This window comes from Vidua macroura, chromosome 5, assembly GCF_024509145.1.
Source record: "Vidua macroura isolate BioBank_ID:100142 chromosome 5, ASM2450914v1, whole genome shotgun sequence".
Lineage (NCBI taxonomy): Eukaryota > Metazoa > Chordata > Aves > Passeriformes > Viduidae > Vidua > Vidua macroura.
The window spans coordinates 36,875,423-36,893,605 of record NC_071575.1 but is presented as its reverse complement, the minus strand read 5'-3'; the positions used below and the strand labels follow the sequence as shown (position 1 = coordinate 36,893,605).

Sequence of the window (18,183 nt, the reverse complement as noted above, 5' to 3'; positions counted from 1 at the left end):
CCCAAACTTTACAATGTGGCATCTTTCAAACAAACAAAAAAAAAAGGATGTGTTTCCATCTACTAGTCAAATAAAAGGTCACTAACTTAAAAGGCATTGAGCTGCATCCTTTTAGGAGAATCATTTGCACTGCATGTGCAAAATTTGAAACCCCAGCAAAAGCACTCAGAATCATGACTTTAGTGTGGCTCTATCTCCCGCTCAATACATTTGCTTCTTTAAGATGTATGAAATAAGCAACAGCTGCTCTGCTGGTGCACTTTATTTCATCACATTTCACAGTTTCAGGAAATTGAAAAACCTCTAAACTTCCTTTAAAATAGGGCAAGTACCAAGAAAAAAAAAATAGGAACACAATTTTTTAAGACATTCTTGCAAGAAGGAACTAACCTAAGAATATATTTAAAGGTAAATAATACAACTTTTTGCTTTCCCTGCAGCACAATCCCTGTGCAAAGACACTTACTTTGTACCATATTCTGTGTAAAAACCCATCAAGATAATGCTAATAAATGACAGTTTATCAATGGTATGCAATGAAGATTATGGTTTGTCTGATTTTCAGATGAAACTATGAATTTGTTTCCTGGACAATACAATGGAGGTTGTGCAGTAAATTAACTAAGGATTTAAGAACATTGTATTAAAATAGTTTATTAACATCGACACAAGACACACAAAAAAAATCAGCTTTTACAAAAATAAAAGCATTATATAGTAATAAATCTTGCCTTTTTAGCAAAAGTTATTACCACAACTTGAGGCTGCATATTGTCTGCTAGTCTTGTACAGAATTACCTTGAGCATTCACCTTCCCAGAGTTATCTGGCCCAAATGTTTAACACTCCACATCGAACTTTTCAATGTTTCTATTGTGAAACCTTCCCTTTAGACTGATGGATATTATCCAAATACATTCTCTTACTATATCAAATAATACAGTAGCACAAATTTTCTTCACCAGCCTCACCAAGCCTGTAGAGCTATTGCAGGTCCACTAATTAAACTGTACTTAGGCATTTACTTGTCCACATTATACTGACAGAAAAAATCTCCCTTCTTCAGAGTGTAAAAATATTCATTATCAGAGTTGACAAGTAAACATCTTGGGTGGTGAATTACTTCTTTTTCTTTTTTTTCTTTTCATCTGCTGCCATTTTTAACTTTACTTCTTCCTCAGGGAGTGCTCCTAATTTCTTCTTCTTTGCATTCTTTATCTTTTCTTTAATCACTTCAATATCAATCTTTTTCTCAGTGGAGGCTACACAATAAGAAATACAAAGATTGTTGTTTCGCCAGTGCATTAAAAAAATAAAACATTTGAGAACATAAGCTCTTACTCTAGACATAGTGTGGTTTTACTTTAACCTTTAGAAAACGTTAAAACTATTAGAAAAGCTTAGAACTATTTACCCTGTCTTGTACCAAAGCTGTGATGTAAGTTTTTCAAGTAAATATTGCTTTCTGTTTACTTGAATGTAAAAGTCACAGCAGCTTCACTGTAAAACTGCAAGGTAAAAATTGATGAAGCTAGAACAACCAATTGAGATTGACTCTTCAATGGAGAATTGCTATTTTATAGGTGTAGAATTGTTAGCTAGATGATCTTTCTACTGTCCCTGGCAAACTCTGGGCATGGATCTTACCACCAGGATTTTTTTTGAATGACCTTTCTTTTTCCTAGGCTGTATTTGCAAAATCACTCAGCTTAGAAATAGACGACAGAAGATTTTACAACAGGAAAAAAATGGTTACCTTTCTTTGTTTTCCCAGCTGGCTTTTCCTTTGGTGGAATAAAAGCTTTATTTCTTTCTTCTTGTCTTCTCTTGACTGCATCTGCTTGCTTTGCCTGAAGTTACCGATAACAAGGTCAAGCAGGAATAGAGCAGGGCAAAAAAGTACAAAAAAAAAAAAAAATCAGATTCCAAGTCAGCAATCAAATGCTTTTTAACTGGACCCTGGATTAGTACAACTTTACCTTTATCTCTTCCATTTGCTTGCGTTTCTTCTGTCTTTCTTTCAAGAAGTACTCGCCACTTGCCAATTCTTTATCAATCTGTGGAAGACAAGTAGCAAGAAGCCTTAGTTAATTATGCATTATAAGCCAGACATGTAATATCAGGGAATCAGAACATGACAGAAAAAACTTCCTCATCTCTTTTTACAAAGAACACAATTTCAGGTGTACTGTATTCCTGCATAACCAAATCAAGTTTCAACTGACCTGGCTTTCTGGCTGTGGAGGTGGGAATGGTGTGTACTCCTTCTTAGTATTTTTCTTCTTGGGCTCCTTGCGTTTTTTCAAGTTCTTCCGCTTGAATTTAGGCAAAAATCTTTCCCAACTTTGTGTCCTCAGTTCAGGATCTTTTGCTAATTCCCTTTTGATCATCAAAGTCTTCAGTGGTTTCAGAACATCACAAAGAAGTTATTAAGAGAAACAGTATTACAGTAGAAGCCAAGAGATCCAAAACAAAAGTTTACTAGACTTTCCTAGAGGGAATATGCTACATTCAAACCTTCCACATCTCACTTCAGTAAGAGCAGAGGGGCTTAATTATGAACAGCAGAACCAGAAAGATGTCTCAAAACAGGGACAGGATGCACTGGAGAAAGTTTTTCAGTTTAAATGAGCAAGTATCAAGCCAAGAATCAAAGGAGAAAGTTTATACAAACTTTTCCTTTGATTTTGCAGATACTGCCATAATGGTGTTATGGCAATGTATCCTAGTGAAATGAAGGATATCAAAGTCTGTTTTTCATAAAGCAGCACACTACAGAAATCCTCAAAATAGATTACTACACAGAAACATGTAAGTTTTTAACATACAACCCTCCGGAAAGAAATAGCATTTTCTTGTAAACAAAGATGCACAGTGGACCACACTAACCTTGATGTTATATATGGGATGTATATTCTTCATTGTGTCCAGAACAACTTTTCTAACCTGTATTAAATACAAAAGAAGAACAGAAAGCTCATCAAGTATTTCATATGCTAATCACTTAAAATATCAGCTATAAAATATTGTGCTTCCTCTCCCTGCCTCTGCCTCCCCAAAGGAGTAAGATTTAAAATTACAGAAACATTAAGGTTGGAGAAGCTCTCCAAGATCACTGATTCCAGCCTTTAAAAAGCTGGAATTTTGAACAGCAGTTCAAAAATGCCAATACTATTGTCATGCTTCTAATAGACTCCAGGAGGCCCCACAAACATTATCTTCATGTTACATTATTTTCATGTTTTCATGTTACAGTGTCATGAGGAACTTGCTTTTGACAAGCATTCTTCTCTCACATAGTAATTAAAATACACACAGATGCTTTTTCCTCCAAAACAGAATGATCTTGGAAACAAAATTCAGCAGCTAAGATGATAATACTATGGACATTCACGTAAATGTAGCTTACTAAAACACAGCTGAAAAGTGAGATACTGCCGAGGTTGACAGATTTTGTGTATAGCCCACCCTCGAGCTGGGCACAGAAATTTGTTTGTTACACAAATGGCTCATCTACCTCATCTTACCTCTTTTAGTCCACTAAAGGGTCCAAGAGCTGAAACAGTGTTGCCTTGCACCATAATATAACAGTTTGTTAACAGTTCCAGGGCCTAAACCAAAAAAAGAAAAAAATTAGTATAATATGAAGACCTGACACAAATTTGGGTCTCAATATTGTGTGGTTACTACACCTATAGGAAATACCTTCAGAGTAGATCCTTTTGGCCCAAGAAGTCGTGCTCTTCTTTTTATAAAAGTCTCTCTCTTCCTCACCAGAGAGCCTATCTTAATGATGTCACATGCAACATCATCCTGAAGGATACGAACTGCCTAAAGAGATGCAGGCAATGTCATCTGAATTCAAATGTATTAATCATAAGAGTCAAGAGAATACTTCAATTTATTCTTCTCCCTTTGCTTTCAGACATATTTACTTTTAATCTATGTTTTATTTTACTTGACTTACTTGAAATTCCCACATTTTAAAAATGTAGTATAAGTCTTATGATAGAATTTAAGTATAATATTATAATAGAATTTAAGACAAAATATAAGCATCATGATGGATAAAAACTTTCAGGATTTATTACAGACCTGCTCAAATGGAACGCTTCTTGCCAGAAGTCTTATTAAGTCTCTAGCCCTAATGATTGCATATGGATCAAAAGTCTTCTTAGTGGTAGTGACAGTCATGCTTCCCTCAATTAGATCCAGCGCTGCGTTCACATACTGCAATATTTGAAAAGAAACACCAGTTCAATATCACAATTCAGTTTTGGCAGTAAGCAGTTAACTAACAGAATGCAGATCTATTTTCCAAAATTTCTAAAGTGACTTTTAGTTTAAGAAAATTCACACACACAGAGACAAAACCCAGACTGAATATGTGTCAAAAGGCCCCAAGCACCACCTCTGTCATCTTCCTGATTTCAAGCACAATAAAGCTGTCAGTGCCTGGATGATGAGATATTTGCTGCTGCAAATACTTTGCTGACAGCATTTGTAAAGAACTGAAAGTCTGGCTACACAGTTCTTCACCGATTTTGATGACAAAAAAATGACACTGCTAATCCAAAATGCAAGCACAGTAGAAATTCACAAACACAGTATGAGAAAAGCAACTTGCACTATTTTTATTAGCTTAAGTAAAACCTGTGTGTCGCAAAAGGTGAAGTGCAGTATGACAATGATTTAGAGTTCATACATGTTCACCCAAGGCTTTCTGGACAAGTGGCCAGCACTCTTTCAAGTATGCTTCTCTATACTTTGGGAACAATGTTGCAAAACTGCTTTCTTCCAGCAGCCCTTTGGGATTATCCTCTCTTGTAAAGGCTGGCTCTTTCCATCCATCTGGCACAGTGAGGAGTTCAGGTTCATCAACTGCTATTAAAAAAAAAAACAAAACTATTGTTATAAGAAGATTAACTTGATATACTGTTAAGTGCGGTTTGCATCTCTTCTGATCTTAGAAAAATTACTGCCTAAAGTCTTTATATTTAAAAAAAAAAAAAGAAGAAATCCGCAGCTGAGATATGCGCTGTTGATCTGGCATATACAAGACGATTATTCAAGTATATTACACAGGAACAAGGCACAGACCGAGGCGAGGAAGCAGAGTACCTCGACGGCGGGCGCACCACAACACGGCACCGCCGCTGCCGGCCCCAAGCACCCACAAGCCGCCTGTACTCTCTGCAGCGCCCCACGGAGGCCCCCTCAGCCCGCGGCCCTCCCGGCCAGCCGCCAGTCCCGCATCCCGCCCTCACCTGGCGCCGCTTTCTTCTTCTTGTTCTTCTGCTTGTCTCTGTGCTTCGGGCCCGACCCGGGCCCGGCCTCCTCCTCGGGCACGGCCGCCATGTCCGCGCGCGCCGGAAGGGGCGGGGCCGGCCGCTGCGGCGGGGTCGCGCGGAACTTCCCCCGCACTTTGTGTGGGACAGCGAGGGCGGGGCCTGCACCCCAAAGCACGTACGGGAATACCCGGGGTACTTCGGTGCTCGTCACTAAAGAAAAGGGGTTCCTGGTGAGACCTGATTTTTCAGCTGAATAACTTATTGTTCAGTTGATGAATCTGGATAGTAAATAAGTACTTTAAGGTTTTTTGGGGGATGCTCTGCATCCTTCTCCATGCCCTTTCCTGTACCTGTAACTGAGCATTTGCTTCCATGAAAGAGCAAGAATGTGCCTCCTCCGCTGACTTTTATGGAGACCATGAAAAGCCAATGGGTGAAAAACTGGAGGAGATCTTTAAAAGCAAGAACACTCCGAGGCAGGACAGTGGCGTCTTTGGCAGGTGTTCACTGCATCTGTTCATAAAAACTGGCACTCTACGATATTTAATTACCTAAATGATGAGAAAGAGATTTCTATCACCTGATCTATACCTCAGTAAAATACTAATTTAAAAATCAGTTTTGACCCTCCTAAAACCTTCGGATCTTCCTTCCTGTTTTTCCTCGCCTGCTCCATCTTCCAGCCCTTTGCGCACCCCCATCTCCCACAGCAAACAGGACTTCACAGGTCCTTTCTGTCTGCAAGCTTGACATCGAGATGATGCACGCTTTTAGCCATTCATGTTCATTTCTGTCTGTCAACATCCTTCGAGCAGGGGGCGGGAGCGGTTCCTAAAGAAGGGAAAGAAGCTGAAAGGGGAACCCACGAGGCCCTCGGCAGAAGGTCCTGGCGGTGCTCTGGGGAGGCTGGTTATCCATCCCCGGTCCCGCTAGATGGCACTGGCCGCCGCCCTAAGCGAAGCATCCCGAACGGAGCTGCTGCCTTCCCTGTGGCTCCCGCGGGAGGGACAGGACCGGAAGGGAGGGATGGAGGCGGTGGGGAATGTGCTCCCCCTCCGCCCACGCAGCCCCGCCCCGCCCGGCCCGGCACCGGGCTTTGGATGCCGAATGCCATTGACATTGAAAGGTTCTCTGCCCCTGGACGAGCTCAGGGAGGCAAATTTGCCTCTCCCACCTCTTGGACACGGAAGCTTTCTGGGGCTGCTTGCCGGGCTGGCTGTCCTCAGCGCTGCAAAGCCTTTGAGCACAGGACGGGGTCCTGCCCGGCTACAGGCACCCGGTCGATGCGAAGGGAGGTCTGGGGGTCCTGGGGAGGCGGCGCAGGAAATGTGTGAAGCGCACAGTGCGCGTCTCTCTCACTTGAAACCTGGCCATGTGTTGTGAAAGCGTAGCAAAGCAGATTTGGAGAGTTTGAGGGAGAATACTTAGTTTAGTTCTGCTCTTGTTTAGTGTCTGACGACTCCTCTGGTGCAGCCCACCAAAAAAATCACGGAAGTGGTCTGTAGAAGGGGCATGCCCTCAGCGCTGGGCAGTGAGAGTAAGCCTCCTGATGGAATGAGAGGAGAGAGTTAGAGAGGCTGCAATGCATAGAGTGTTTAGAGTGTGAAGAGGAATTACAGGCTGCAGCCTCCAGCCTGCCAACCTCCTGAGTAGTGTGCTTGCTGCACGTGTGCGTCCCACATCTCTGAGTGGCAGCGACAGCCTACTCATGTGCCCTCTCCTCTCCTGCATCCCAGCCCCTTGGCCAGCTGCTGCTCCAGGGGAGTCACTGAGCCCCTGAGCCCCTGTGTTGGAGGAGAAGTGAACGTGTGTGGGGTAAGGGGCAAGGGACTGGGGCCTTGTGACTTTTCTAACAATGGGCAACCCTCTGTGATCCAGTTCTGCCCTGAAACGTGTCTTTGCCTGATCAACACAGATACACTGAAAATAACAGAAAATAGAGGCAGTAATACTAACAGACATGGAAGATGTGATTTGAGAAGGGTCCTCAGGTCACCTCCTCTCTGATTGTTTGAAGAAGACAGTAATTTCTCATCTCTCCTCTTACCTCAGTATCTGCAGTCTGGCTGGATACAAGGATGCCACTTCTCTAAATTCCTAATAGGATCAGGATGCTCCCACAGACCTGCTCTGCTTCTCCAGACAACGGCACGTGTATATAATTTTTACTATTCACAGCTCAAATGCAATAACCAGCTACTGCTCATTCGGTGGGGTTAGGAAGCTGATGACAGCTAGCTACAGGGACAATGGCTACTGAGGGGACAGGGACTGACCCTGCTGTCCAGGTGGCTGGGACGAGGATTCTGCAACCCCTCAGGAGCAGGGTCCTCTGTGTGGATTTCTCTCTCTCAGGGTTCCTATAGGTCAGGGTGACCCCAGGAGAGATCTGAAAAGAGTCTTTGCTTCCCTTAGCCCAAATGCAGTCGAAGAGGGAGTCTGGAATGCTTCTGATTGTGTTTTCAAGGTTGTTTATTTCTTCTTATCTGTAACAGTTTCTCTCTGACCTGCCAAGCTCTGGCTAGCAAGGAGGCCATAACATTCTGTGTGCCCTCTTGGGCAGTGTTTACCTTTTATATCAAAAAGTTACGTATACTATGTTTACAGTTTATTACCAATACCTAACATTTATGTTGGACAGTGTGTCCCTACCTTAAACCAATAGAAAAGTGTCACTATCACAGCAAGACATGGAGGACAAGAACAAGAAGAAGGTCAGGACATGCCCAAATCCCTCCATCTTGTCCCCTGAACCCCTTATCTTAAAAACCCCAAAATTCTATTTTTCCACCCTGTGTTAGTTTAAATATCACACTACTAAAACCCTTGTGACTTGTAATTCCTCATACAAAGTTGGCAGTTTTCCATGGGCTAAAATTGAAGCCACAGATGTTTTTGACTTCTTGCCAGGGTCTCTGAGACCCCTGCTAGGGTCTCGAGACAGCCAGGGCAGCCAGAGGGATGTCCTGGACTCCAACACCTCTGCACACTGGTTTGAAGCTGAGCTCCCAGGCAGGAGGGACAGTGTGAGTGCCACCGCAGTGGTGGGGCACAGTTACCACATGTGGCGATGCTGTGCTGCTGCATGCTGTAAATTCCTGCCCTCCATGACCCCTTCCCACAGGGTCTGCATGCCCTCCCAGGAGCAACAAATTTTCCAAAATCACCTTTCACTGGCAGCACATACCATGTTCAGTGTTCTACCCAGCACAGAAGGTAGAAGATGGAGAGACCTTCTTGAAGAAGGGGAGGGAGAGACCTTCTCGAAGGTCTCAAAGACCTTTGTCTGAATAGTACAGATCCTAGTCTAGCAAAGCCCCTACACCTGCTGGAGCCATTGCTGTGCGTGGGAGGACCTGGCTCAGCTCTGTGTGTGTGTGTGTCTATGTGCAAGTGTTTTTTCCTCTTAAAAATAAAGTGAAGGAATGAAACAGCACATCCTCCCTTACACACATTTATATGATACAATAAATAGGGCAGAGCACTGCTGTTAGAAGGAAGGTGCCTCTTTATTATGCAGCAAAGTAATTATTTCCTAGTCAGTAGATAGGACTCCAGCCACTTGGCACTTTCTTATGTGCCATTTTCCAATCCAAAAGAGCAACTTGGGATTTTGTGATAATTCAAGCAATCAGATGAGCTCATGCACATGGCATTCATTTGCTAGAAACACCACACAGATCCCATTCAGCCTTAGCATTCATAAATCCTTGTGACACTTTCATCTATTTATAAACTTTTAACAGCAGGTTATGATTGTTATGCAAGCCATTTTCCAGGGATTAATAAGCAGCTTTTGTTGATGGCAGCAAGAAGGTCCATTAACTGCTCTGGGACAGTCATTAATCTGTAGTAATTGCTAAGCATCTGGATCATTTCTATATAATTAAATAATCAATACTGCCTTTTGATTCAAATAACTAGACAATTGTTTTCAAATAACTAGAGATTCAAATAACTAGAGAATTGGCTTAGGGTGTTCTTAATTCTTTTAGTTTACAACAGTGCAGGAGACACATGGGTGAGTGAGATTTTCTCCTGGTGTAACCGGCTCTTAAATTATCAGGTATTTTATATAAAACCTGTCAAGTGGTCAAAATAGCATTCAAACTGGCCACCAAAACCAATTCATTGGATTGGATGGAAACAAAAATAATCTCATGTAATCTCTTTTTCATAATAGAGTACTTTCATTATTGGAATAAAATTAGGTGACCTGACCCTGGGATGTAGCCTGGAAGAATTAAATAATCAAACAGAAACCCATCCTGCCCAGCCACCCTCAGCAAAGTCCATTTTATTTAATTCCCTGGCTAACATGACCTCCGTGCCCTCAGGCAGATGAGGTTGTGGTGTCATTTCTCTGTCTCCCTCTCTCTCTTCCTTTATCTCTCTGGGCTGGTGTGAGTCACTTCTCTGGTTTTGTTTTGTACTTGTCTTTGCTGTGGAATCCATTGATCTGCAGAGGTGCTCATAGATGATGGTATTGGTGTCCACTGCAAACCTGGGCAGGCAAGAACACACTGTGGTGGGGCTTCTGCCTTCTCTTTGGAAAGCTCAGGAAATGCCCCAGCAAGCAAAGTTCATCTTTCCCTTTGAAAGAGAGCAGACAGTTCCTGTTGAACTCTAAGAGTAACAAGGAGCTGGAAAATGAGAGTACTGTAAACCATAAATGCATATTAAAGGGCTGGCTGGAATAGCAAAGCAAACATAATTTGTGGCAGAAAGAAGAACTCAGAATAAGAAGGAAGAACCTATGGGTAAAAGAGACCGTAGCTTTGTCTGGGAAATTACTTGCTTGCAATAAAATTGCTGTCAGTTTAGGGGCAAGAAAAGGATGAGAGCCAAACTGGGAAAGGAATTTAGTGTCATGAAATCAAACCAGCAGGTTTAGATCAAAAGGTCTTTGGAGCAGGGAATGTGCCTAATCATGTATTCCGACAGTGACTGACAGAATGAGGCTTTTGTCTTGACTTGAGTCACTGGGAATTGTCAGAAAGCAAACACCAGACCAAGGCAAGCTGCACCAGGACCTCTGAGATATACACAGGAGAGTAAAAATGAGAGTGAGGGTGAGTGCTGGTCAGGGGTAGGTGTATTGGAAGCTCGGGAGGACGAAGGCAGGGGCCTGAGGAGGACAGTGGAAGAAAATGCCTAAATCATTATACTGGTCCAAAGCCTCAGAGGGGAAGAGAGTCAAGTGGGGATGAGAAAGCATTTGGTCCCATCAGCTTTAGAAAGTCTCCCACACATTATGGAGAGCAATCTCAAGTTCCCAAAGGCCCAGTAGGGACAGCTAGCAGATTTTTCCAGCTGTTGCAGTACCCATCCTATTTAGGTAATGCCTAACATGGGCTGTGCCTGCCAGGGCATAGCTGGTTTAATGCCTCTTGATTCCCCAAAGGAGCAGGTGTACCTCATCACCTGTGGATAGTCATGGCAGTAGAGCACCAAGTGGAGATGAGGTGCCCAGTGGCTTGGGTCTGTTCAGCACTGAAGTGTCCTCTCTGCCAGTGCCTCTCCCAGCCCTTCCAATCGGGAAAAGGGATGATCCTTTCTGACTCAGGGCAGGAGGAGCACCCCCAAGTCCCCATTGTCCCTGACAGAGAGCTGTGCCAGGGCCCAGCCAGAGCAGCACAAGAGGATCTGCTGTACTGCTCTCTGTAAGCATGCAAAAAGCAAACCCGTCCTTAGAGGCATACAATACCCCAGGGCTGTGGATTGAAGTTGAAAATTACCCCCTGCAAAGGTTTTTTGATATAAAGTAATACCTGAGAAAACAGAGTCTGAGCATGGTTTTTATTTAGGAATTTGCCTGCTCATGTGCTTTATTCTGAAACACTCCAGCAGTCTATTTTTCTCTTGCACTAGAATCTGGACATTATTATGCCGATTTCCACTGTAGCAACATTACAGCAGAATAAATAGCTCTGCTATACACGAAGGGGAATCCTGTTACATCTTCAGTAACTCTCAGTAAGCATTATCGGTATTATACCAATTGAAGAGACAGAAAACAATTTTTAATTAAAAATATTTATAGCAGGCATAATACCAACTGCCAGTTTCACTATCCAGTGAATGCATTTTGCAGCTGGTACTAATTCTCTCTTATTTCTATGAGGTTAGCCAATATCAGCTGTTCATTAAGCAGAGGACATTTCAGGAATTTCCATATTATATGCTGTAACTAACTAAGAAGTTCTTCCTTTGACAGATATTCGGAAATCAAGATTGCTTGGCTATGTTATTCTGGGACTTCATAATAGAGAGGTCGTTTCCCAGTGATCTGAGTGGGCTGCATCATCAGTTTTATTCAAATCAATCCTACAAAACTGCTTTCCAGCAGAATAGAACATTTTAATTAGCAATATATCTTTTGTCTTCTATCTGCAGTGGAATAGGGGGTTGGAAATAGATTTCAGTACGCCCTTTCTTTTACTGGGAGAGAAGCATAATCAGAAGGTGTCAGCAGAACCACAGATAAATTAATTTTGAGATACAGGACTTTCTACAGACAGCCACATTGTTTCTCCTTGCACTGAGTCGGGCCAGGCTGTGTGGGCGAGTTCACTGCTGCTGTTGGTGCCAGAAGCTCCAGGGGGCAAAGTCTGTTAAGGCTGACTTCACAGCAAGGGTGAAGGGCATGACAACAACCCACTGGCTCACCCTGAACATTCTCACACTTTCTGTGCCACAGAGCACATAAAACCTCAGTTCTTGTCCATGTTAGATGTATCAGTAAATGTGCATATGTGTAGCTGTAGGGGATGGACAGCTGTCCCTAGAAGCTGTAAAAGCACCTATCTGCTGCAGCCATAACTAAGGCTCAAAGGAAACCAGCAGGCAGAGGATGAGCCACAGAGGAGCCCTGTTCCCACATATCTTCATCCTCCTACCTCTCTGTGCCATTGGACATATATTTTCACATATGTGAAATATGGAGCTGGAACATTGCCTCCACCAGTTTTGTGTAAATAGAGATCTCTTTCTCCATAAATGCAGGGGTTAATGAGAGTCAGTTTGTCCTTGGTTTACATTCGTGTGGTTCAGAGAGATTGTGGCATGCTGAATGTTCCAGCCCATAAAATCTAATACAAACTTCTTGTTCCCTGTATTCACCCCAGGATAGCTGGCAGCCCAGTCAGTGAGGAAATCCCCTGGTGATTTTTCAAAGGAGCAGATGGGAACTGACAAACCAAGCAGATCATCATAACCTGGCATGTGAATTGCTAAATCCCATATGGTTATTGTTTTTCACTTTAAAATATTAGCAGTGAGTTTCAAAACACAGAATTTAGCAAGCTGTGTTTCATCACTGTAAAGATCAAACCCCGTTTGAGTCTGTGAAGCCATTTACAACATGCTTATCCTTCCACCTGCAATAGATTTTACAGCAATTTCCCCTGGTCTATGTCTGCAGTGACAGCAGAGGAGCCCAGGGGAAACAGCTGGAAAGATGAATGATGTGAAATGGTGGAGATGGGCATCTGCAAGGGGAGCAGAGGCTCTCCCAGAAGATGATTCAGAACAAGAGTTTAATGTAGGGATGTGCTCTGAGTCATTTCCAGAGGAGCTTCCCCCTGCCCACTGCCTGCAGACTGACCTGTGAAGAGCAGCTGTTGTTGCTTAATTAGCCTTTGTGAATATTCTGCTTTAATCCATCTTTAAAGCTCTCAAAAGCCTATCATGTCTGTGTGCTGCTCTTGCTCTAGGCAAGATTGCATCACTTATCAACAGCTTCAGGAAGCTGAGATTCACCAGCAACATATGGGAATGTCCAATCTATTACATCCGATTTCTTTTACCTACAGGGAAATAAGTATGTCAGCCAGCTAAAGAACAAACTCTTTCTTCTTTGCACAGATGGCCATGAGGGTTGACAGAGCACTTTTGGACTGAGTGTATGGAATGCAGCAGTTCTAGATGTGACTTTCTCAGTAGTCCTAGGCTAGCTCTGATTTCAGCCATTCCCCTTGGTATTTCATGGAAGTGAGAAGTGTGTATTTGAGGAAAGTGCCATTTGTCTTCTAAAAGTAGCAAGCAAAGCTTCAGTGAAAAAAATCATACTACTCAACCCTCTGGAAAGGAAGTCTGAACAAGTGGAGCAGCAGAGTATGAAGCATTCCTTCTTGTCTTTTTCCTTAGCTTTTCATGAAATGGCACATGGAAAGACATAATGTAATTTCTCCAAAATGTTTTTTCTGGGTTAAAGCAGAATTTGTAGGTTGAATAACAGTTTGCACCAGTCCTGGAAAAGAGGAGTCCATCAGTGTAGTCAGCCCTACAGTGTGCCTGAGAACCTGGGTATCCATTTCCAGAGCTGCTACTATGCTTGGAAAACCATTTTCCTTGCCTACACTGTAAATTTTCAAGGACACAAACTTTTTCTAAGTATGTGTTTGTGCAGGAGAGCAATTCAAGATAATCCTGTGTGAGGTACTATCACAATGCAGACTGCTGGCTTCTCAGTGCTGAGTTTGTCATGAAGTTATATCTAGTGCAGAAGAAAATACAATGGAGCTGCTGGGTGGCAAAGTAGCTGTTAAAACAGCCATTCCAAATAAAATGTCACAGACTGAAGTTTGATGGATAAAATTTCATTTTTGTATGCTACCTGGTGGAAGAGCCCATCTGTTCTCTAGGCACTGCACATTGTTAAGCAAACTACTCGCAGCTTGGCAGATCAGAACATTAGAAGAAAAAAATTTTAGAAAAGCCAACCATAGATGAGCATGAATACAAGATGAGTCATTGAAGTTTGCCCAAAAGCAACATAAAAATGATGGTTCTTGCCAGGAAGTTAAGCCAGGGTATTCTCACGGGCTTGGCTCGCCAGGACAGGCGGGTGGAGAGAGAAAGAGGCAGGGAATAGGGGTGCATTCTTCCACTGCCGGCGCTGGCGAGGGCTGCTTGGCTGCTCGCTGCGGGGAGAATGCATGTGTTTATCTTAGCAGACAAGGGGCACCATTATCACATACCTCAGCAGGGTTGTAGATGTCAACCAAATAATTGGTTTTAGTTAGAATATGACATCCAACTGGTGAATAAAGCATTTTGGGTGTCCTGGAAAGATTTTATATACAAACCAGCTGGAATCCCATTGACAGGAACAGCCTCTTCCTTTCCCTTTCCTCCTCTCCATTATTTTGAGTCAGACAGAGCTGGAAGTGACTGAGAGGAACTCTAAGAAGCCTGTGCCTTTGAGCAATAAAGTCTACTGGTGCTAAACATCTGACACTTGTTCATTAAGAGAGACCCAGGCAAGCATTTCATCACTGAAATGAGTATTTAATACATGAATGGCTAATGAGAAAACATATTTGTGGCCAATTCAAAAGGCTGTCATACAAGGAGACTCCAAGTCTGAGCAGGTTGGGAAAGCTGCAGGGTGCTTTGGAATTCTCTCAAGTGAACTCAGACTTGTAAAGCACAAAGTTGCTGCTGCAGCCTCCAAAGAAAAGTGGAAGTAGAATGGGCAGACAGTCGTGGGGCAGGCAGCGGGTGCTAGGCTCCAGCCTTCCTTTAGCACAACCACAAGGTTATAGGGGAGAGGGAACCTTACACAGCTTCCCATACAGAGCATCACAGCTGCACCCATCCCAATGTTCACCCCATCATTCCAGAGCTGCATGAGTTATGTGCTAGAATGTTCCCAAGCTCAGAGAAAGTCTATCATGGTAGCCCCTAGTACATGTGTCTCATGAACAAGGCTGGATAGATATATCTTCTTACTGTGGCAATCTACTATTTGTTTGAGGAAAATTATTCAAAGTAGGTCTACTCAAAACAAGAACATAAAATTACTGAAGGCCTCCAATAGCAGAAGATTAAAATACATTTCAAATGAGACAATAAAAGGACAGAAACATTCAGTAAAGTGCTTTTTCTCAACTTTTGGAAGATGTAGGATGCTGACTCCTGTAACAGGACCAGAACATGTTATGCACATCCCAAATGTCCCAAAAGATAAAGGAATGATTTTTTCAGTAACTTCTTAAGTACTGGAGGCATTATAGAACATTTTAAACAAGATTGTGATGTGCTAATTAAAAATGACAAGTAGGAAGTCACTGGTTGAAAGATTTTAATTCTGAGTAAAATTATGGAGAAGCTTGATGTGCAATTCAGGGATCAAGAAGATGTACATTTAATCACTGAAGCCATTGTTTCATAAGAACAAGCTGACTTTGTTTAATATATCTCTTACTTTTCTGGTTTATAAGTTTGTCTGCAAAAGGCAATTGTGGACATGACAGACTGCTAATCCATACTTGTTGTAACAAGCTAGTTGGGTGTTATCTCAGAAGAACCCCACCAGAATCAACAAAAACTCCCCACTACATAATACAGGACAGACCCAGTGGATTAAGCCTCAGTGATTCACAGTGAGGAACAGTCATGAAATGGACTGCTGTGTTTCTGAGTCAGGCAGCCTAGGACCAAGGCACTGGTTTTGTTCAGCACCTGAGAGTAATTCAAGAACCCTGCAAAGCCAGTGTGTGGAAGATGCATAGGCAGCAAGGGAAATCTGTTTATGACATGGCAGTTATGCAGAGTGAGCTGGAGCACTTGCTCAGCTCAAGTCACCCAAACAAGAAGGATTTTAACACCAGGCAATGCAGAACAACACATCTAGGGATGAGGATTGCTGGATCTGTGTGGTGGGAAATAGGATGCTGGAAAGAAATTACTCTGTAGTGTTTGTGAATTAAAAGAAGTCAAGAAATGCAACTGAAGTGCTCAGAACAATGCTGTGAAAAAATAAATAAAAAAGATATATGGACAAGAAAACAGTGAGCAACACAGTGATGTAAATGCTTAAATACAGCATTGGTGAGGTGATCCTGAGCACCTATGTCAAGTTAGTGACTACATTTCTTACAAAATTAAATTAACTTGCAGAAGAAATCTTCCAAAGAATTGGAGCACAGGAAAATTGCCAAGAGCTCTGTGAAAAAAATTTCATTTGTTTGTCAAAATCTGCAGACAATGCTTCTATAGTGTCTTAAAATGCCTAGTTTTAAGAAGGTATTAATATTTCAGATAAATGATTCAGTGGTAATATTTAAATTATCAACAGATAATAATTATCAGGTTTAGGTAGCAGAAATAAGAAATGAATTTTTTTGCACAAGTACATTTGTACACAAGTACAATGCGGTTAAAAGGGGGCTGAGATGTAAATTGTTTCTCAGCATCTTGATGGCATCAGCTGATGATTTGTTGCCCTTCTGGGTGATATGCTTTAGTCTAACACAAGGTATTGATCTCAATATATGAACACTCAAAATTAAATTATCTGTTCCTTGCATATGATTGTACTTAATTTCATTATTCTTTCTTGCCTTAAGATTGGTGACCCTCCCAGTTCTCTCCCCACATTGTTCTGCACATTAAGGTTTGCACCATGGAAACCACAAATAAATTATAAAAATGTAAAAACTTCTAAAACACCGTAGTTAAGCAGCAGCTCTTCCTTAGTGCTTGAGACCACTTACAAATCAGGAGAGAGGGAACAAAGGGGGTCAGCAAGATAGACAGGACATGCCAATTGCAGTATAAGTGCTAGGATTATTAGTGTTGTGGTTACCCAACAAACTCACTAGAACCAAAGGATACCCTGTCTCATGGGTCAGGTGGCCCCACTTCAGCATGGACTGAGAATCCTGCCTAATCATTCTCAAAGCGTTTTACTGTAAGCTTGGGCTGTGTGCTGATCCTGTTATCAGGTCTAAGAGCAGGAACTGTGGTCCTGCCAAAATTAGATAAGGGTTACAAAAAAAAAGAAAAGGGCACCAGCAGACACTGCTATCAAACAGAGTGCTTGCTTGTGCTCTCACACTGCTGGAAATCATCAGCAAATTAGAAATAAAAGGAACATGCAGGTGGTATGTTCCCAGCTGAACTGCTGTAAATGTCACAGCATTTGCATTGACACCACGGACTGCTTCATTACCAAAAAAAAAAAAGAAAAAAAAAAAAAAAAAAAAAAAAAAAAAAAAAAAAAAAGTAAGATAATACTGCAATGAAGATAATAGTCAAACATATTTAGTTAAATCTACCCTGCAGGAATCTAAAAATCGCTATAATTGAATGATAGTCAAAAGATAATAGACTAAACAGTAACTGATAAAAACTACTTAAAACATGTTAAATGCCTTGTACCAAAGAATAAATGGGAATGAGACAAAGATGTGAAAGAGTTTGAGCTGTTTATGTTCATGTTTATGCATCATGTTTCAGAGCAGGCCCTGGGTAATGCACAGAGAGTCAGGAGTCATTTAGACTGCAAAATCAAGAGGGATAAACACCATGGGAAATACTGGAAGCTCAGATGAAATTGTGCTCTTGAGAGCCAGCAGTATTCTGCAATCACTTGAAAGCCTCCAGAGTACGTTAGCATCTCTTGGCCTTTGGTGAGAAAAGCAGGATGGGGCTGGTTTTTGCATACAGCAACACCATTTGGAAATGGGATACCAAGTTGCTAAAGGGATTTTTTGAAATCACAGCGAGGAAACACCTGCCCATTTGACAATGCTCTTCATAGTTAGAATGACTCCTCTGATGTCTTGAATACCACAGTACATCATTTATTCCTCTTCATACAGGAGGAAACTTCTCTTCTTGTAACTCATGATACTGTGTTTGGTAACAGCCAGTCTGTGACATCTCTCTGGGGAATGAGGAACCTTAGAACAGATACCACCTCATGAATAATTCCTGTAGCACACAAGAAAGACCAGCAAGAACATTCCACATATCCCTTCAATCACACCTTCCAGAGGAACCATAACAGTTACCTTTGCCTTGGAGAAGTAAAGTCAGGGCATACAATGCAACAGGACAAGTTCAGGAACCTTTTCATACCAGATCCTTAAGCTGGGAGAAGA

General features: G+C 42.1%; 1 protein-coding gene across 2 annotated transcripts; it reads right to left on the bottom strand.

Annotated features, from left to right (window-relative positions):
* Positions 1-247: 247 nt before the first annotated feature.
* Positions 248-5,397, bottom strand: KRR1 (KRR1 small subunit processome component homolog). Of its 2 annotated transcripts, none has more exons than XM_053978667.1 (10): positions 5,267-5,397; positions 4,705-4,880; positions 4,095-4,229; positions 3,705-3,830; positions 3,527-3,610; positions 2,889-2,945; positions 2,225-2,395; positions 1,979-2,056; positions 1,756-1,849; positions 248-1,261 (listed from the first exon to the last, which is right to left on the bottom strand). In XM_053978667.1, the coding sequence occupies exons 1-10, from the start codon at positions 5,355-5,357 to the stop codon at positions 1,119-1,121; spliced, it is 1,155 nt and encodes a 384-aa protein (XP_053834642.1). In that variant the 5' UTR covers positions 5,358-5,397; the 3' UTR covers positions 248-1,118. The 2 variants fall into 2 exon arrangements, with proteins under 2 accessions (XP_053834642.1, XP_053834641.1); XM_053978666.1 differs by having other exon boundaries at positions 4,705-4,883; positions 5,267-5,396.
* Between the last annotated feature and the right edge of the window lie 12,786 nt (positions 5,398-18,183).